We start from the raw sequence: 21,724 nt of genomic DNA, 5'->3' as shown, positions 1-21,724 counted from the left end.
CGCGCTCATCACCATTTATAAACAGCGTTGATACTCACATTCGGGATATTGAATTCAGATGCCTGAATTCTCCCGAACACCAATCTTCAGCACCCGAGCAACTGGACAGGGCCATGGGAGTTCACTGCGCGCTTTACGCGATTCCAGTGGGCGCTTTGAAACACAAGTAAGGGACCTCCTTATGACCCTGTCCACTTGGTCGGATCCTGAACTGTGGTGGTCGGGAGAATTCGGACATCCGAATTCAGTATCCCGAATGCGAGGACCTACAGCATTTAGGCCTCTTTCACAGGGGGATGTTGCGTTTGATGCGACGTTAAAGTCGCACAACGTGCCCCTAACGCAGTGCATTGAAAGACTATAACTTGGACGTTATAGTACATTCTTTAGCCATGCGTTTGGTGCAACGTTTTCGTCGCACAGTGATGGAACGAAAAACGGCGCATGCGTTACATACAAAAAAAAACATTACTGAGCATGTGCAACACACACAACGCAGCAGATTTATTGCTAAACGCACAGCATGCAGCACTTTCTAAATATTGCTACACGTTACACACAACGCAACGTGTGCACTGTGAATGTCACACAGACTTTGCAATCGCTGTGCGTTAGTCTGCGTTATAAAATTTTTTAAACGTGCGACTTTAAAGTGAACCTCCGGACTAAAAATCTACTCAGCAGAACTGAAAAGGCTTGGTGTTTCTTTAACAGTTTCACAGCATCAGAACTTTGTTTTTCTTACCAAAGCATTATTTTTAGCTGCATTTTTAGCTAAGCTCCACCCATCAAAGAAAAAAAGCCCGGGCTTTTTTTCCCCTGATGCGGTGAAGAGCATTATGGGATTTCCTATGTTGTTATTCATGTTGCCTAGCAACTGGGAGAGGTGCTCAGGACACAGGACAGTTGGAACTGTGTCTCATGCTCCCTTTCACCGCCTTTCAACCAAAAAGATGGCTGCCATCATGAAATCAAACATTTGCCTGTTCTTTTAAAACCGTGTGGGTAAGATATTATATTACCTATGTATTTTAATTAACATAACTAATGTAACTTAAAGACAGTATGTTTGTTTAGGCTGGAGTTCCTCTTTAACGTTGCACTGTGAAAGAGGCCTTATAGTAGTGTTGGCAGGACGCACTCCAGTACAATAATGAAGGCTGCGCGCGTGCACGTGTGTGTGTGTGTGTGTGTGTGTGTGTGTGTGTGTTGTGTGTGTGTGTGTGTGTGTAGAGAGTGTGTGTGTGTGTGTGGGGGGGATGACATTTATGTGTCCCATCCGAGAAAACTACTCACCTACTGCCGGGAAGGGCACAAAGCGCTGGATGAAGAGCCTGGTAGCCGGGGTAAACTTGTTTGCTTTCTGGACCAGAGCATTAAGGCCAACCTGTAATAAAAGAGATGAGAATAAGTACCTCTCCCACCTTGGAGCAGAGGCCTGACCTCGACATGCCATCCATGATATTCAAGCCAGGATTCTGATACTAAATCAATACTCAAAAAACAGAACTCATAAGCAGGCTACTGTAGGGGGGTCGGGGGAAAATTAGTTGAACTTACCCGAGGCTTCTAATGGTCCCCCATAGACATCCTGTGCCCGCGCAGCCACTCCCCAATGCCCCGGCCCCGCCTCCAGTTCACTTCTGGAATTTCAGACTTTAAAGTCTGAAAACCACTGCGCCTGCGTTGCCGTGTCCTCGATCCTGCTGATGTCACCAGGAGCCTATAACACAAGCCCAGTAAGGTCTGTGCCTGCGCAGTATGCTCCTGGTGACATCAGCGGGATCGAGGATACGGCAACGCAGGCGCAGTGGTTTTCAGACTTTAAAGTCTGAAATTCCAGAAGTGAACCGGAGGCGGGGCCGGAGCATTGGGGAATGGCTGCCGGGCACAGGATGTCTGTGGGGGACCATTAGAAGCCTCGGGTAAGTTCAACTCATTTTCCCCCAGCTCAGCGGCATCCCACCGCCCGCTTCGATCGCCTTCGGTGACGGGGCGGGATGACATCACTGACGTCAGCGACGTCATTGGGAGTCCCGATCCATCCCTCGGCGCTGCCTGGCACTGATTGGCCAGGCAGCGCACGGGGTTTGGGGGGGCGCGCCGCAATAGATAGCGGCGATCGGCCGCGGGCCGGCGGCGATCAGTGTGCTGGCGCAGCTAGCAAAGTGCTAGCTGCGTCCAGCAAAAAAAAAAATATGTAAATCGGCCCAGCAGGGCCTGAGCGGCACCCTCCGGCGGCATACCCCGTGTCCAGCACGGGGTTACCGCTAAGGCGGTTAAAGGGAACCTAAACTGAGAAGGATATGGATTTTTCCTTTTAAAATAATACCAGTTGCCTGACTCACCTGCTGATCCTGTGTCTCTAATACTTTTAGCCACAGCCCCTCAACAAGCATGTAGATCAGGTGCTCTGACTGAAGTCAGACTGGATTAGCTGCATGCTTGTTTCAGGGTGTGATTCAGCCACTATTGCAGCCACAGAGATCAGCAGGACTGATAAGTAACTGGTATTGTTTAACAGGAAACATCCATATCACTCTCAGTTAAGGTTCCCTTTAAAGAAGAATCTAGACAATTAATTGAACTGAACGTAAGAAAGGCTTAAAATGAAGGAGAAACAACTGAGCCACTACCACCAGACCGACCGACTGACACAGCTGTAATGTCACTGAAGGATTATGGGCGTAGATTATATGTCGACACATTTTATATTGACAACTTGGTGTTATGTTTCTGGGTTATTCAGGGACAACACAGGAAACGGCCATAGACGCCCATGTTAACATGCGATGAGGTATAAACGGAAAATTTGGGTGCTGAAGGCACTGGATAACATAGCAGGGCCGTTTGTAGCCTATAGTAACATGTGGGAACCTTTGGTGCGCCCAAACGTCCACAGTGCCCAATATTTATTGTATATATTGTGGCCAAGGTGGTTGGAGGACTTGGGGGGGCCCAACTGGCTTAGGCGCAGGCCATTATGGATTCTCGGTTCCGGCCATGCGCACCCTCCCGACCGCACTCCTTTGGCTGTGAGCATTCTGCGCATGCACAGTTAAGAAAGGCTGTAACACCGCTTAAGCAGAACGATCCCGTCCACAGGAGCGCAATTGGATGGTGCGTGTGGCCTGGATCTGAAAGCCAAAGGGAATGAAAAATCCTGTTCTTTATTAAAGTGTAACTATCGAGCATAAAGTAAAAATATAATTCTTTATTTTTATCTGGTAATAAGTAATAAGGATGCTAACCAGGCAATCCAAAAGTTAAAAACACTATTACTTTTCTTGTTGATAAATGATCATTCCCCAGTTTACCTGACCCTTATTTGGTACACACAAAATTTGGTACACAAAAAAGAAGTTGCAGGGCATGCTGGGTTGTCCTTTTTTGCTTCTCTACTTCCCCTCAGACTTAACTAATGCAGCCTGATTGGCTGAAGCCGCTTTCCCTCCTGTTTTCCCCTCCCACACCTCTGTTCCTCTCTGATTGGCCAATATTTCTCATGCTGAAACAATGCACTTTCTATAGTAAAGGTTGGGCAATGCATACACAATCAGGCAGAGGAGAGTAAGGGAGGAAATTGCACCAGAATTGGCTTCAAAATAGCCACACTTAAAATTGGAAATGCTAAGAAGGATTTTCTCTCTCTTTTTTTTTTTTTACTGTAGAAAAATCACTAAAATCAAAACGTGGACAGTGCAATACATACGTTATGTAAGTAGAGCAAGTATTTATCTACTTATATATGTGTTTTTTTTTTTCTGAGAGAGTATGGCTGACAGCTCCTCTTTAAAGTATTGTAGATGTAGATCTGCACTCTCTAATCAAGTGAATTTATTTGCAATTTACATTGAAAACCTGGTGTTATGTTTCAAGGTTTTTTAGGGCTGAAACAGGAACTGGTTATGGTTAATATCGGCTATTGCTGGCAGCTGAATTACACTGTTTTTACAGTAATTTGGGCTCTGTCTTTTGACTGCGCCCAAATTACTGTCACAGTAAATCCCATTACGGCCTATGGAGGCACATTGTGCGCCCAAATTTCCTGTGCCGTTTTTGGCGGTCTCGGCCAGATGGTGCCGCCAGCCTCCACTCGTAGCAGAGAAGTTGCTTTAGGTCGGGATGATCCTTTAAGTCCAGATGCAGCTCTGCGGTCGGCCTGGATAGCGAGTGAAGGAAGTGACACTGTGAAAAGGCTCCAGCGGCTTGGTAAAGACAGTCCGGGGCTGTAATAAGCGGCGGTGATGTCAGCGCACAGCGGAGCACTTTTTTGCAGCCCAGTCCGCAGAGCGGCAGCGGCTCGGAGTGATTACGGGCAGTAACAGCAGTTTCACAAGCTGTCAAACACGCTCGCTCCTCGCCCAGCTCACAATTATCAGGGAGAGGGAGCTGGGATTAGAAAACCCACAGGGGCTTTATCACGTAGGAGACGGGTGAAAAATAACCTGAGCGTCTGTTGTGCAAGAAGGTAGAGGATTCTATCCCACACATAAATACAGCCGCGCGCTGTAACCGTTTCCCCGCCGCACGGCCGCCACTCTCACCAGATCCCAATGTGGCCCATAACATAGCCCTGCACCTCTGCACATTGAGGACAACGTGAAGCAGCACAGGTAAGGAAAGCTCAACAAGAGAAAAGTGAAAGGAGTTCAGCTTCTACTAGGCAGTGAAGACATTTATCACTAAACCGGATCTGAACTCAGAATTTCCTCTCTGCTCTAAAAGATAAGCCAGCAGCATAATAACCTTTAAAGAAAAACATCTTTGTTACAGGTGATACAAATCCTGCAATAAATCTGCAGTGTGTCTACTTCCTGCTTTCATGGAAGCAGACATAGGGTTAACATCCTGTGTTTACAAATAAGCTGCTCTGCCCAGGCAGCAAAGATTCCTGAGCTGACACAGCTGAGAGATCAAATTACAGTTATGAGTAGTCACAGATTAGGGGGAATTAGACAGGCGCATTTCTCTCTGGTTTCCTTGTGTCCTGTGCAAGAGTTCAGATCCACTGTAAGGGCCCTTTCACATGAAGTCTGTCGCAATGCGTTACAATGGACAGTATCATCGCATTGCAAGGTGATACAATGATACTCCTATGGGTGTTCACCTCAAGTATAGTGGGTTCTGACACAGCAACGCACAGCATGCTGTGTGTAAACCAGGTAACGCGTGCGTTTACAGCAATATTAATCCCAGTCACCCAATGACCAACTGTGCAAAGTTTGAGAAACCTGCCATTAACAGTGTAAGAATGGCTGCAGTTTACATTTTCCCATTTGTATTTGTCTCCGCCCACTGATGACCCAGTTGTTGCCCGGATATGTATTTGGCTGGTGTAGGCTCCGCCTACTTTTTCTAACCCTCACACACAATTACTCAATTACCAAGTTTGTGAGCTGTGCAGCCTGTGGCATCAATAATTTGCATTGAAATGAAACAAATCTGATTGGCTGTTTGTGGCTCTACCCCTTTTCCTGAATGTGAACCCCAGTCACCCAATGACCAACTGTACCAGGTTTGAGGCTTGTGCCATTAACAGTGCAAGAATGGCAGCAATTACATATTCCTTTGAAAATCAATAGGTGAATTTTGATTGGCTTTTGTAGGCTCCACCCTCTATTCTGAATATTAATCCCAGTCACCCAGTGACCAACTGTGCAAAGTTTGAGAATGGCTGCAGTTTACATTTTCCCAATGAAATTTGTATTGGTCTCCGCCCACTTTTTGATTAAGGGGATAAAAAGTATCCTATATGTTATTCCAGGTAATGTACTATGTGTGCCAAATTTAATTCAAATCCGTACAGCCATTGTTCCGTGATTGAGTAACAAACATCCAAACTTTCACATTTAGAATATTAGTAAGATAAGATTATTATTGGCTCCACCACCAATAGTTACATTATCCAAGAGCTGATTAACCAGTCAGGGGGCTTTAAAGTGAACCTATACTGAGAAGGATATGGATTTTTCCTTTTAAAATAATGCCAGTTGCCTGACTCTTCTGATGATCCAGTGTGTCTAATACTTTCAGCCACAGCCCCTGAACAAGCATGTAGATCAGGTGCTCTGACTGAAGTCAGACTGGATTAGCTGCATGCTTGTTTCAGGGTGTGATTCAGCCACTATTGCAGCCACAGAGATCAGCAGGGCTGCCAAGCAACTGGTATTGTTTAAAAGGATACATCCATATCCCTCTCAGTTTAGGTTCCCTTTAAGCCAGCAGTAGAGGCCCTGAAATAAAAAGCCTACAGAACCTTGCTATGCCATCAGAAGGAAACTGTACCACCTAAAACCACTGGTGAGAGTCTGGGTAAACATATTTGACAACATCATCACCCCAATCCTGCTCTATGGCAGTGAGTCACCATCTGAGCGCCCACAGCCTGAGGATAGAGACAGGGCAGCACAGACAGACATGGAAGCCCCGGGAGGAGAGACTGTGCATGTGCAGGCAGTGTGACTGACCAGGAGGCCCTAGAGGATGAGACCCACTTCCTGGTACACTGCAGCAAATACGCACCTGTGAGGACTGCCTACTTCCAGAGACTCTCTGCCCATATCCCGGCTTTCACAACCACAGATGAGGAGAGGAAACTCTACATACTACTGGGGAGAAAAGAAACAACCGTGCAAATAGCTGCCCGATATGTCGCTAGCTGCCACCAACTGAGAGGAACACGGTACCGCACGGACTATATACCTCTTATACTGCCCCCCTATATCCTGCCCACCACTATGGCAGAAGTATGAAAGGAGGGGAAGGAAGGAAGGGGGGGGGGGGGAGGAAGGAAGGGAGGGGGACTGAGAAAGAGAGCAGAGAGAGAATGAAGGAGAGTGGGGGAGAGAGATAGAGCAAAGGAGCGATAGAGAGTGACGGGGGAGGATGGAGAAAGAGAGACATAGAAGAAAAGAGTAAAGAAAAAGAGATAAGGAAGGAGGAGAGGAGACTGATGCTGAGTACACACGATGCGGTTTTCCCATCGATTTTCCGTCCGATCGATTACAGATTTGATATTCCATTCGATTCCCGATTCGATTCTGCTATCTTTTCTTATCTATTTCCATTCACTTCTATGAGAAATCGATCAGAAAAACGATCGAAAATAAGATCGGACATGTGGGAAATGATCTAGCCAACCATCTATCTAACACAAAATTGTATGGTGTGTACCTGCATTAGGCCCATATGCAATTTTTCTTCTGTGTTATCTCCTAGGAGAGAATTCTCATATTCTCTTTAAAATAACTTTTAAGCATTTTACAACTTAAAAAACAACAAAAAGTAGGTGAAAAAGTGCTATCAATATTATTTTAAATATTTTCTTGCTTTCTAGTGGTTTAAAAGGCAAATTATTGATAAAGTGTGAAAATATCACCTAGGACTGTGATGACTAACCTTGGCACTCCAGCTGTGACAAAACTACAAATCCCATCATGCCTCTGCCTCCCCCAGTTATGCTTAGAGCTGTCAAAGTAAAGCAATGCCTCATGGGACTTGTAGTTCCACCACAGCTGGAATGCCAAGGTTAGCCATCACTGATCCTAGGAGAAAACTCAGGAGAAAGTGAACTGCATATGGGCCTGAGAGTTGAGGCCACAGCATGTGCCTCGCTAGACACAATGCTGGCACAGCTGTGATGTGAGACGCATGCAAATAGAATGGCACAGCATGCGTTCTCCGGTTTTTGCTGCATTTTTCCCTAGCATTTGAATCGGATGTCAGCTTTTTACGCAATAGGCTGAGTTTTTCCGGGTACAGCGGTTAAAGGAAACCTAAAGTCAAAGAAAAACAAATCCAGATTAATTTACCTGGGGCTTCTACCGGCCCCCTGCAGCCGCCCTGTGCCCGTGCTGTGACATATCGATCCTCCGATCCCTCGCAGCGACTCGAGTTTTTGTTCTTGGCGACTCAGACAGTTGATGGCCACTGCCCCTGCGCAGCCCTGGTCAAATGAGTCCTCGATCGCGCTACCGTACTGCACATGCGCAAGACCCTCCCAGCAAAGGGAGCATAATCCCAGATGTGCGCGGCCACGCAGGCACGGTAGGCGGCACAGGGTGGCTGCAGGGGGCTGGTAGAAGCCCCAGGTAAGTTAAATAGTTTTTCTTTGACTTTAGGTTTCCTTTATACCCCTGAGCTGGGGTAAAAAGTTTGTTGTGCGATGCCGTCGGGGTCTTCCTGTTCCGCGTTGCTCCTACGCCCCTCGGAACTTCCTCCGAGAGGCGCAGAACTATTGTGCAGCGTGCAAGCACGTGCTTTCTCCGTGCCCCTGTGGCTAGGAACTTGCTCCTGCGCAGTTTCAACCCATGCGCTGTCGCTAGGGGAAGCGTCCTGGTTTTCATATTAGACAGGAGGATTTTGTCTAACATGCGTAAACAACCAGGGAATGGGAGAAGGACCCTGAAGATGATGAGCAGCGTCAGGACACTTTTGAAAAAAGCTAATCTAGTCCAGCATGGGCTTTAAAGGATTATAGCCCGATGCAAGGATACTCTAAGAGAAGAGAGAGGAGAGGGAGGGAGTAGGAGAGACAGAAAAAGAATGAGGAATAAAGAAAGAGCAGTAGATCGGGGAAGAAGGAAAAGGAGAGATACAGGAGAGTAACCTGTACAAAGACACACAACTCTAGTTAGCGTAACCCATCTTAAATCACCTCATTTTGTCCCAATTGTGCAGCATTAATGTCGGTAATTCAGCAGTGCTGAAGAGGCAATCTATGGAATTAATATAACGAGTGTTTCAAGGGTGTCTTCTTCTAAATGTTGATTTAGGCTGTCAAACAAAGCTGTCATATCCCCGGTATTGAGTGTCTTAATTAATGATTTCTGAGCCACCGTCTCTCTCCCGAAGGCTTTGTCATGCTATTAGGAAGTGAAGACAGGCCGATGTATGGAGGATGTGGCGCCGCACTGGGAGGCAGAGGAGCGGTATTTTTAGCACTGGAAGGTGGTGCGGCTAATTAATTAGTTCCACGGACCCCGCTTTACCCGGGCGGAAGGATGACAGCCCAGCTCACCAATCACTGCATTACAGGGACAGAAGTCCAGAGTGTGAGCTGGTATTGTGTAAAAGGCCTGAAAAACACCAGCGTGACAGTGACACTTCAGGCCTGATCTACAGTGAACATTTATAGGAAGCAGCAGCAAACCAACTGTCTATTAGTGTGACTTTATAAAGCACTGACATCTTCTGCAGCACTTTACAGAGTATATGGTCATGTCACTGTGTGTCCTCAGAGAAGCTCACAGTCTAACCCCTACCATAGTCATAGTCTACTGCAGTGATGGCTAATCTTGGTGGTGGAGCTACAAGTCCCATGAGGCATTGCAATACTCCGACAGCTCTAAGCATAACTTGGGGAGGCAGAGAGCTGGAGTGCCAAGGTTAGCCAACACTGGTCTAATGTCCTACCATATTTTTATTATGTATTTATATAGCACTGATTTCTTCTGCAGCACTTTACAGAGTACATAGTCATGTCAATGACAGTCCTCAGAGGAGATCACAGTCTAATCCCTACTACAGTCACAGTCCAATGTCCTAACTATATTATTATGTATTTGTAAAATGCTGCAGAAGATGCCAATGCTATATAGAATACAGTCATGTCGCTGCCTGCCCTCAGAGGAGCTCACACTCTAACCATACCATAGTCATAGTCTAATGTCCCCACCATATTATTATGTATTTATATAGCACTAACATCTTCTGCAGCACTTTACAGAGTACATACTCATGTCACTGACTGTCCTCAGAAGAGCTCACAGTGTAATCCCTACCATAGTCATAGTAGAATGTCCTATAATCTTATTATTATGTATTTATATATCACTGCCATCTTCTGCAGCGCTTTCGGGCTGGATCACACTGCAAGAGCTTTTTTTAGCGCTAGTGATTCGTAAAGCTTTTGCCAATGCAATGCTATGGGGGATTTTTTATAAAATCAAATTGCTCAAGTGAAAACACACACACAAAGCATTACATTAGCAAGAGCTTTAAAAATCGAAGGCGCTTAAAAAATAAAAAAGCTCTTACAGTGTGAACCAGCTGTAGTCAAATGTCCTACCCATAGTTTAGGCTAACTTTTGAGGGTAACCAACCAACAGATCAGAATTTTGTTTTTGGATGGAGAATGAAACAGGGAGAACATGCAGCCTCAATACAGACCGTCTTGGCAGAGATTTGAACTTGTCCCTCAACCAATCGATCAATCATGTATACACAGCAAGGAAAGCAAGTTACGGATTATGGAGAGCCAGCAGAACCCAACAGTGACCGCTATGAATCAGCGAGCATCTTCCATCCATGAAAACTATATGTGTTTGCGATATTACAGTTAGAAAAAACAAAACACTAAAAGCCCTTTACCACTAGGCCCCATTTAACAACAATAATATTTTTATAGCACTTTTCTCCCTGGGGACTCAAAGCGCTGTGACCCTGCATTATGCAGTCTCAAAGGCTCGGGAAAAGAGGTGAGTTTTTAGCCTTTTTTTAAAGCTGTCCAGAGAAGGAGCCTTTCGTACTGATTGTGAAAGTGAGTTCCATAGAGAAGGGGCTGCATAGGAAAAGGCCCGAGCACCCGAGCAGTGGCGTACCTAGGGCATTTGACACCCGGTGCTGGGTATTAAAAGACACCCCCCCCCCAAAAAAAGTGGGTGTGGCTATAACCTGCGGCGCGCGAAACGCACTGCGTGCTATGGGAAAATGGCGCCCAAAGCCCTGCACTGCAGACTCAAAGTCTCCAGAGCAGGGCTTCAGACGCCATTTTACTGTAGCCCTGCTCTGCCGCAGCTGTGGGCTGCTGCTGTCAGTGAACTGACACTAATAGACGCCGAAAGTCAGTTCACGCTGGGGGGTGCTTTAGGGGTGCTTGGAGAATGGCGCTGCCATTGCCCCAGTATAGCTAGTATAGTTGCCCCCAATATAGCTAGTATAGTTGCCCTTAGTGTAGGTAATATAGTTGCCCCAGTATAGCTAGTATAGTTGCCTGCAGTACAGCTAGTACAGTTGCCCCCAATGAAGTTAGTATAGTTGCCCCAGTATAGTTAGTATAGTTGCCCCAGTATAGCTAGTATGGTCGCCCCCAGACAGTATAGCTAGTATAGTTGCCCCCAGACAGTATAGCTAGTATAGTTGCCCCCAGGAGTACAGTTAGTATAGTTGCCCCGAGCCAGTATAGCTAGTATAGTTGCCCCCAGCCAGGATAGCTGCCCCCAGTATAGCTAGTATAGTTGCCCCAGCCAGTATAGTTGCCCCCAGTATAGCTAATATAGTTGCCCCCAGTATGGCTAGTATAGTTGCCCCCAGTATGGCTAGTATAGTTGCCCCCAGTATGGCTAGTATAGTTGCCCCCAGTAAGCTAGTATAGTTGCCCCCAGTAAGCTAGTATAGTTGCCCCAGGAGTGGGAAGCAGGGCTAGATGGAGGGGCTGTGGAGGGGTCCCTCACCTGGGACCCCTCCTTCTGTCTCTCTCCCCCCTCCAGAATAGCGGCGACAAGTGTGGGGCGGCCGGAGGCGTACAGAGAATTACTCACCTAATCTCCGCGATCCAAGCGTCATGACGTTACAGGTCTCCGCCTCCAATGCCGCCCACTGTGCTTCCGCTAATCAGGAAGCACAGTGGGCGGCATTGAAGACGGAGACCTGTAACGTCATGACGCTGCGCTCCACGCTTGGAACGCGGAAATCAGGTGAGTAATTGTCCATACGCCTCAGGCCGCCCCGCACTTGTCGCCGCTAATTTTTGGAGGGGGAGAGAGAGGCAGAAGGAGAGGTCTCAGGTGAGGGAGGGGGGATATGTCCCCCCTCCTTACCGCTGCCTCCACATTCCCTCCTTCTAGCCCTGCTTCCCCCTCCTGCTGTGCTGCTGTGGGGGGTCGTGGCGACACCCCCCTAGGTGTCTGACACCCGGTGCGCCATGCCCCCCTGCGCTCTATGGTAGGGACGCCACTGAGCCCGTGCACCAAATGTTAGGTGTATCCTGGGAATAACCAGCTTCATCTTGTTGGCAGAGCAGAGGGTTCGTGGAGGGGCATAAAGTTCCAATAGATCCGCTATGTATTTGGGTCTCATGTGGTTTAGAGCCTTGAATGTCAGCTGGCAGATTTTAAAATTGATTCACCATTTTACTGGCAACCAGTGAAGAGTTTGCAGTACTGGGGTGATGTGTGAGCTGCAGGGGGCATTGGCTAGGAGTCTGGCTGCAGCATTCTGTACTAGCTGTAAGGGGCGCAGAACCTTATCTGTAGATCTGATGAACAGGGCGTTGCAGTAGTCTAGGCGGGAGGATACAAATGCATGAACCAGGGCAGGTAGGTCTTCAGCTGGGATAAGATGTTTGATTTTCGCTATATTTCTTAGATGGAAGAAGGAAGACGACGACAGCTGATACCTGCTGTCTGAGTTTTAGATTTCCATCCAGGATCACCCCAAGGTTTCTCACAGAGTCTTTATACTGTACGGTATCTCCCCCAATATTTAGTTTGAGGTGGTGAGCGTTTTGAACTTTATCCATCATGTGTGGACCACCTACCACCAACACCTCTGTTTTGTCAAAGTTCAGCCTCAGCCAGCTGGTGTTCATCCAATTTTGTAAATCCACTAGACACGCATTTATGGATGCTGATGGGTCTTGGGTGCCAGGCTTGAAGGACAGATACAGTTGTGTGTCATCTGCATAACAATGGTATCCTAGGCCATAGTTCTGGATTATTTTGCCCAGTGGGAGCATGTAGACTGCAAAGAGTAATGGTGATAGCACAGAACCCTGTGGAACTCCATAGGCAAGTGGCACTGGATTAGAGTAGTGTGTGCCGAGACATACTTGCTGTGTCCTGCCATATAGGAAGGTCTGAAACCAGCTAAGAACAGTACCCCTTAGGCCACAGTAATTCTTCAGTCGAATTTGATCTGGAACTCGACATGTGCCCATATTGCCTATCACAACAGCTTCACAATTAACATGTAAATCGTGGTGCTGTTTATCCAGTAGTGAGAATTGTTTTCCCCTGAATCGCAGTCTCTGGCCTGCATCATTTTTAGTGCATTTCAGTTCCTAAGAAACTTGCATAGCAAATCGCACCGCAATGCGATTTTCCCACGATTAGCCAATTGAAACAGTTTTACGGTTCGTCGCAATCGAGCTATATGTGCGACGGGTGGTGGCGCAACCACGGCAATGAAAGGAACTCTGATCACATTTCCTAGTGGAAAAGGACCTTTAGGAATAGATCTGTCCGTGTCCAGGACAATAACCCCCAGTTTTGATGATCAGCGCGCCTTTACCCCACATCACACCCTGACTGCCTGCGTACACAAGACTACGGGTACACACTCTTGCAGGTCCTTCTGACACTATCAGGGCCGGTTCACATTCAGCGCTTACCCGCCGCTTGCCCCACGATCGCATTCGGGTCCGCAATCGCTATTCACAGGCAAAATCTTGCGATTCAGTGTGATTTGTGCTTGCGATTCCCGTTCAATAGAATGAGAATCACAGCGCAATCGCCTCAAAGACTCGTCATGCAGCGCGTTTGCAATTGATCGAAATCGCAAATGCTGCTGTGTGAATGTATCGATAGGGAAACATTGGTAGCAGCGCTTTTCTGACCGCCGGCGATCAGCTAAGTGCTGAAAAAGCGACAAGTGTGAACCAGCTCTCATAGAATGAATGGCAACAGCCCAGCACAGACACGGCCAGTCCAAGCCACACATTACGATCAAGCTGCAGCCTGCCACTAGGGGATGAGACGTCCACTTCTGGACTCCGTGGGGAGGTTGGTGTGTCCACTGTGCAATATTTCACATCCACAGCACTATGCATTCAAATGCGCCCCCTTAAAGGACAACTGAAGCGAGAGGTATCTATACAGCCAAATAAAAGGACAGGTTTACATGTCTGTGGCATTTTAGTGCTTATGCATCCTACTAATATAATAAATGGGAAAGTTCAGATGTTTGGATGTTTGTTAGTCGATCACGCAAAAATGGCTGAACGGATTTGAATGAAATTTGGCACACACATAGTACATTACCTGGAATAAAGTATAGGATACTTTTTATTCCCATAACCAAAAAGGGGGCGGATACAAATACAAATTTCACTGGAAAATGTAAACTGCAGCCATTCTTACACTGTTAATGGTAGGGTTCTCAAACTTTGCACAGTTGGTCGTTGGGTGAATGGGATTAATATTCAGAAAGGTGGGTGGAGTCTATAAAAGCCAATCAAATTAACCTATTTATTTTCAAGGAGAATATTTACATTGCTGCTATTCTTGCACTGTTAATGGCACAAGCCTCAAATCTGGTACAGTTGATCATTGGGTGACTGGGGTTCAATTTCAGAAAGGGGGTGGAGCCACAAACAGCCAATTAGATTTGTTTCATTTCAATGCAAATTATTGATGCCAAACACGGCAAAGATCACAAACTTGTTAATTGATTAATTGTGTGTTAGGGTTAGAAACACCAGCCAAATACATAAGCGGGCAACGCCGGGTAATAAGTGGGCGGAGACAAATACAAATTTTACTGGGAAAATGTAAACAGCAGCCATTCTTACACTGTTAAAGGGAAGGTCCAAGCAAAAAAAAAAAATGAGTTTCACTTAGCTGGGGCTTCTACCAGCCCCATGCAGCCATCCTGTGCCCTTGTAGTCACTCACTGCTGCTCCAGTCCCCCGCTGGGAGCTTTCTGACCTCGGAGGTCAGAGCCGAATTGCGTACATTTTTACACATTTCCGCTAGTGCAGGAACATTAACGCATACATTTTTACGCGTTAGTGGTGCAACGCGTAAATTTTTGTTCCTGCACTAGCTGGAATGCGTAAAAATGTATGCAATGTGGCCCTGACCTCCGAGGTCAGAAAGCTGCCAGCGGGGGACTGGAGCAGCAGTGAGTGACTACAAGGGCACAGGATGGCTACATGGGGCTGGTAGAAGCCCCAGGTAAGTAAAACTCATTTTTTTCTTTTTGCTTGAACCTTCCCTTTAATGGTAGGGTTCTCAAACTTTGCACAGTTGGTTACTGGGTGAATGGGATTAATATTCAGAAAAGTGGGTGGAGTCTATAAAAGCCAATCAAAATTAACCTATTGATTTTCAAGGGGAATATTTACATTGCTGCCATTCTTGCACTGTTAATGGCACAAGCCTCAAACCTGGCACAGCTGATCATTGGGTGATTAGGGTTCAATTTCAGAAAGGGGGTGGAGCCACAAACAGCCAATTAGATTTGTTTCATTCCAATGCAAATTATTGATGCCAAAGACCGCAAAGCTCACAAACTTGGTAATTGAGTAATTGTGCGTTAGGGTTAGAAAAGTAGGCACAGCCAACACCAGCCTAAGGCCCGGTTCACATTAGCGTTCGCCGTCCGGAATCGCCGTGCCGGAGCCGGACCGCATGCGGAACGGACGGAACGGATGCACGGCATAGCAATGAAAGTCTATGCGTCCGTTCACATGCGTCCGTTTCGTCCGGACCGGATCCGGACTCCGGCATAAGATCCAACATGCGCTATTTTTTGGTCCGGCTCCTCCGGCAGACGTATCCGGAGCGGAGCTTGACTGTTGCATCCGGCCAATACAAACCAATGAGAAACGGAGAGCGCACAACACACTGGCTATAAAAACCGGACGTTCTACCCCACTTCCTATGCTTTTTCTATGGTCTCGGTAGAGGGCCTGGAACTCTCCCTTCCTCTGCCTCCTGGCTAGTAGAGGGTGCACCCACCATCTCCTGCGAGGAGCACGCCTCCTCCCCACATAGTAGTAGGTGAACAACAGGAAGGAGAGAATTCCCAGGTAATACGAGTAAAAAATGACTGGATCCATGGTCCCAACTGCAGTCTCTGTATCCAAGGATGGTCTCCACACGTCCACCTGTCTCCAACAATGACCCCAGAGCTTCTGCTGACCTCCCAGACCCCAGGTATTTATACAGGTTGTTATCTCTTTAAGAAACCGGATCCGGACCGCAACCGTGTTCATACCGCACGGAAAACGGATGCAAACGGACCGGATCCGGATAGGAACCGTACGGATCAGGTCCGGTCCGGATCCGGTGCGGTCCGGACATCCGTTCCGGTTTTTACAAAACCGCAAGTGTGAACGGGGCCAAATACATAAGCGGGCAACGCCGGGTCATAAGTGGGCGGAGACAAATACAAATTTTACGGGGAAAATGTAAACAGCAGCCATTCTTACACTGTTAATGGTAGGCTTCTCAAACGTTGCACAGTTGGTTACTAGGTGACTGGGGTTAATATTCAGAAAAGCTGGTGGAGCCGACAAAAGGCAATCAAAAATTACCTATTGATTTTTCAGTGGAATATTTCATTGCTGCCATTCTTGCACTGTTAATAGCACAAGCCTCAAACCTGGTACAGTTGATCATTGCGTGACTGGGGTTTACATTCATAAAACAGGGTTGAGCCACACACAGCCAATATGATTTGTTTCATTTTAATGCAGGTTATTGATGCCAAAGACCGCAAAGCTCACAAACTTGGTCATTAAGTAATTGATTAATTGTGTGTTAGGTTTAGGAAAAGTGGGCGCAGCCAGCACCTATAAAATACATAATCGGGCAATGCCGGGTCATCAGTGGGTGGAGACAAATGCAAATTTCACTGAGAAAATGTAAACTGCAGTAATTCTTACACTTTTAATGGTAGGGTTCTCAAACTTTGCACAATTGGTCACTGGGTGACCGGGATTAATATTCAGAGAAGTGGGTGGAGCCTACAAAAGCCAATCAAAATTCCCCTATTGATTTTCAAGTGGAAATTGCTACCATTCTTCTTGCACTGTTAATGGCACAAGCCTTAAACCTGGTACAGTTGGTCATTGGGTGACTGGGGTTCAAGTTCAGACAAAGGGGTGGAGCCACAAACAGCCAATCAGATTTGTTTAATCTCAATGCAAATTATTGATGCCAAAGACCGCAAAGCTCACAAACTTGGTTATTGGGTAATTGTGTGTTAGGGTTAGAAATAGTAAGCGGAGCCAACACCAGTCAAATACATACCTGAACAATGTTAAGAAAAAAGTAGGTGGAGAAAAATACAAATTTCATTGTGCGCATGTAAACTGCAGCCATTCTTACACTGTTAATGATAGGGTTCTCAAACTGCACAGTTGGTCACTGGGTGACTGGGATTAATATTCAGAAAAGTGGGTGGAGCCTATAAAAGCCAATCAAAATCCACCTATTGATTTTTAAGGGGAATATTTAATTGCTGCCATTTTTGCAATATTAATCACCTGTACCTGGCACAGTTGGCCATTGGGTGATTGGGGTTCAAATTCAGAAAAGGGGTGGAGCCACATCCAATCAGATTAATTTTATTTCATTGCAAATTATTGATGCCAAAGACCACAAAGCTCACATACTTGGTCATTAATTAATTGTGTGTTAGGGTTAGGAAAAGTGGGCAGAGCCAAAACTAGCCAAATACATACCCGGGCAACGCCGGGCGTCCAGCTAGTCATTAATATGTCTTCTATGACAGCTATTTCCCACAATGCAATGAGGTTCACAGACAGGAAACTGCCAGGACCATGGTCCTGACATCACACTGTGGAGGGCTTTCATCACAATATCAGCCATACAGAGCCCCCTGATGATCCGTTTGTGAAAAGGAAGAGATTTCTCATGGGAAAGGGGGTATCAGCTACTGATTGGGATGTACCGTATATCCTCGAGTATAAGCCGAGTTTTTGAGGCCAAAAAAGTGGCCCAAAAGTGGGGGTCTCGGCTTATACTCGAGTGCCCACCTCCCCGAGTGCACCTTCCTTCCGCAGAGTGTAAAAAAAAAAAAGCTGAGCAGCGCTAATGGTTGATTAACTTCCCCCTCCCGCTCGCCGCAATGTGTACAGTAACCCGCATGTCCTCCTCCCCGCTATGTGTAAAGTGCTGTAATCCATGTGACAGTCTCTCCCTGGCAGACTGGAGTGTGTTGCCAACCTTGGAATTGTCCTCCGTGTCCCCCGAGTGTCACCATATGCAGCGCAGCTTTGAGTAACTTTGATCCGCGCTGTGTTCGGATGCCTCTTCCTGCCTGTCGCAGGCTCGTTGCTATGACTCAATCACGTGCACCACGTGCGGCGTCATAGCAACGAGCCTGCGACAGGCAGGAAGAGGCATCCGAACACAGCGCGGATCACTGTGAGTTACTCAAAGCTGCGCTGCATATGGTGACACTTGGGGGACACGGAGGACAATTCCAAGGTTGGCAACACACTCCAGTCTGCCAGGGAGAGACTGTCACATGGATTACAGCACTTTACACATAGCGGGGAGGAGGACATGCGGGTTACTGTATACATTGCGGCGAGCGGGAGGGGGAAGTTAATCAACCATTAGCGCTGCTCAGCTTTTTTTTTTTTTTTTTTTTTTACACTCTGCGGAAGGAAGGTGCACTCGGGGAGGTGGGCACTCAAGTTACACATAGCGGGGGAGAGGGGCATGTGGGTTACTGTACTCATTGCGGCAAACGGGAAGGGGGCACAGATTACTGTACACATAGCCACGAGCAGGAGGGGAGGGGGGAGTTATGTGATCATTAGTGCTGCTCAGCTTTTTTTCCCTTTTTTTACACATTGCGGTGGGGGAGTGCAGGGGGGCACGCTGCCATTAGTGATAGCTTTTAACGCAGAACTCAGTACTTTCTCTCTGCTCTATAAGATACGCACCTTAAGATAGTAAAGAAAAACAATTCTTTGTTACAGCTGATACAAAATCCTGCAATACATCTGCAGTGCGTCTACTTCCTGCTTTCATGGAAGCAGACATATTAACATCCTGTGCTTTCAAATGAGCTTATTTACCTTGACAGGTGACACAGGAGAGTTCAAATTACAATTTGTGATTAGACAGATGAGGAGGAGGAATTATTTTTATTATTAATGCTGCTGCATTTCCTACCCTCGGCCTATACTCGGATCAATCATTTTTTCCAGGATTTTTTGGTAAAAGTTGGGGGGTCGGCCTATACTCGAGTCGGCTTATACTCGAGTATATACGGTAGTTCAATTCTTGGTCTCAGTTTCTCTTTAAACATATTTTTCAGTAGGAAAATACATATAATGACACAGATCTGCACATGAGTCTTGAAAGAGTAACAGAGGGACAGGGCTCCCAAAGAGGGACTGTCCCTCCAAAAGAGAAAACAGTTGGGAGCTGTGTCATTGATTGACAACAGCGCTGTACAAGCAGAGACAATGGTCACCACAGCTGCTAGAACAACTCATCCTAAAACCAGAGTGGCGGTCAGCAAACTCTCTCACTGTGTATCGCTGCACGGCTGCCTTCAGAGGTGCGGATGGTATAAAATAACCACAAAAACATAATAAAAACCAAAAACGCTTTGCAGCTTACAGAAGAGCCAAGTCCCAATGATGTGTCAGGGAATCACCTCTAGGCCGGTGAGCTGGATTAGGCGTGTGTGTGTAAGAAGAACTCCTTATCACATTAAAGACATGATTGGCAGCAGAGAGGCTGCATCCCAAGGAAAGAAGGGGGGTGCCGATTATATCACATTACCGCTCTAATTGTTGCTAAAACAGCCGCATATCCGTGTATTAGTGGAGGCTGTGCGCTGCTGTTATCAGAGCATCTTATTAAAGGATTACAGAGGGAGTCCGTGAAGAAATGAAAGATAAACATGCGGCGGGAGAGGATGAGAAGGGCCAGAAGTCGCGAGGCTCTGATGGACACTTACAGGTGCTCACCCCGGTCAAGCGCTCCGAGACTCAACCATGAGAGCCTGAGGTCATTACACAGTCAGGCATTGCACAAGTCACCCGTTACTGCTAAAGGTGCCCATTAATGGTACGATACCCAGACCGATCAACCACATAATTGTTTGGATCGGACGCCGTTCGGCGAAGAACAATCAGTCTATCGATCGTTCTTTTAGTCTGCTCAGATTGGTGATCACTTTCCCCTATGTTGGCGGCCCGAACAATCTTTTCCGATCGATCGCACTGATTAGACAGTCAATCGTTCGCAAAACTGGATCCTGGGCACGTTTAGTGTAGTTAGTGGGGTCCGATCCCTGCCCAGGTTCTTTACTTTCTATAGTCTAGCTCTGAGATCGCCCTGTCACACCATCGCAATTTTTTAAGTTCGACCAGTCTGTGGTGATCCTCTCTCTCCCTCAACACATTATTATTAATTAGTATTTATATAGAACTGACATCTTCTGCAGCACTGTACAGAGTACATAGTCATGTCACTGACTGTCCTCAGAGGAGCTCACAGTCTAATCCCCACCACAGTCATAGTGTAACGTCTTACCATATTATTATTATTTATAAAGCACTAGTGTACTAGTTAAAGGGAACCAGAGATGAACGATTCACACAAAATAAAAATGTCAGTTGATAGCTTGTAAAGAATAAATGCTCTACCCGATAACGTTGCCACTCTGGTGTGCCTTTTTGAGTGCTTTTTATCCATTATTGCTCCAGGAAATATCCAATATGGCCGCCGGCTCATATCCCTTCTGCTTCCAGGTTATGAGGTGTTCTGGATGTGCTGTCTAGCCTCTATGAGACTATAGACAAGCAGGGCTGCTGCTGCAGCATTTCATCTGTGTGCTTTCAACTTCATATTCTGGTATGCTGTGTGGCTGCCTGTAGGAAGTGTCTCTCATAGTAATGAAACTGCATACAGTAGATAATAATGACGACTGGCTGCACACTGCACACAGCCACACTTGTCTGTTTCAGAGATTTTTTCCTGCAGCAGCAGCCCCTCCCATTTCATCAGAGCTCTCAGTATGTAAAGCAGGAAATCTGATCCAGGAGGGGGAAGGCTTGGGCTTGAAAAGACTCCACAAAAGAGTGACTTAGCTATAATGATTCCAGGTCAAACCTTGACTGACTCAGTCAGGGATTCTTATCACAGCTGATTATAGACAGATTAAGCAGAGAAGATTTAAACTAAAAGCAGGGTAGGTGTTTACTGTCATGTTCCCACTGATAAATGTAATAAAATACATGAGGGTGCTTCGTCTCTGGTTCTCTTTAACTCTCCTGGCGGTATGAAAGAATCCGCCAGGAGGGAGCGCAGCATTTTTTTTTTTATTATATCATGTAGCGAGCCCAGGGCTCGCTACATGATAGTCGCTGCTCAGCGGCATCCCCCCGCCCGCTTCGATCGCCTTCGGCGATCTCCGATCAGGAAATCCCGATCAAAGAACAGGATTTCCTGGAGGGCTTCCCCCATCGCCATGGCAACGGGGCGGGATGACGTCACCGACGTCGGGGCGTCACTGATTGGCCACGCAGCGCACGGGGTCTGGGGGGGAAGGGGGGGCGCGCACGACGCGACGGATAGCGGCGATCGAGCGCGGGGCGGCGGCGATCGGTGTGCTGACGCAGCTAGCAAAGTGCTAGCTGCGTCCAGCAAAAAAAAAAAAATTAAACTAATCGGCCCAGCAGGGCCGGAGAAAACCTCCTGCGCGACTTACCCCGATTACCGCCAAGGAGGTTAAGGGCACCACCTTTGACATTGGATAACAGTTGAAATCCTGGCTAGGGTCAGTACCTATTCAGTAAGGAGTTCTAGGCAAGACTCCATAACACTGGAGGGTGGCCTCTTGCGTGCGTCCCAGTGGCTGCAGCTCTTGAGCGCTTTGAGTCCGACAGGAAAAAAGCACTATACAAATGTTCGGATAATCGGATTATTCGAATTTTCTGCAGAAC

General features: G+C 46.9%; 1 protein-coding gene across 2 annotated transcripts in view; it reads right to left on the bottom strand.

The window, feature by feature from the left end:
• The window catches only part of SFXN5 (sideroflexin 5), a 401,437-nt gene that overhangs the window by 195,178 nt on the left and 184,535 nt on the right, over positions 1–21,724 (bottom strand). For both annotated transcript variants that reach the window (XR_011030199.1, XM_068274564.1), the window contains exon 10: positions 1,297–1,387. Coding sequence is in view for 1 of the 2 variants with exons in the window: in XM_068274564.1 (XP_068130665.1) it covers positions 1,297–1,387 (91 nt within the window). In the remaining variant the exon portion in view is untranslated. The remainder of the gene's footprint in view (positions 1–1,296; positions 1,388–21,724) is intronic.

The sequence above is a fragment of the Hyperolius riggenbachi genome, chromosome 1, assembly GCF_040937935.1.
Source record: "Hyperolius riggenbachi isolate aHypRig1 chromosome 1, aHypRig1.pri, whole genome shotgun sequence".
Taxonomy (NCBI): Eukaryota; Metazoa; Chordata; class Amphibia; order Anura; family Hyperoliidae; genus Hyperolius; species Hyperolius riggenbachi.
The sequence above is the reverse complement of the archived record's forward strand: the minus strand, read 5'-3'. Positions and strand labels throughout refer to the sequence as shown.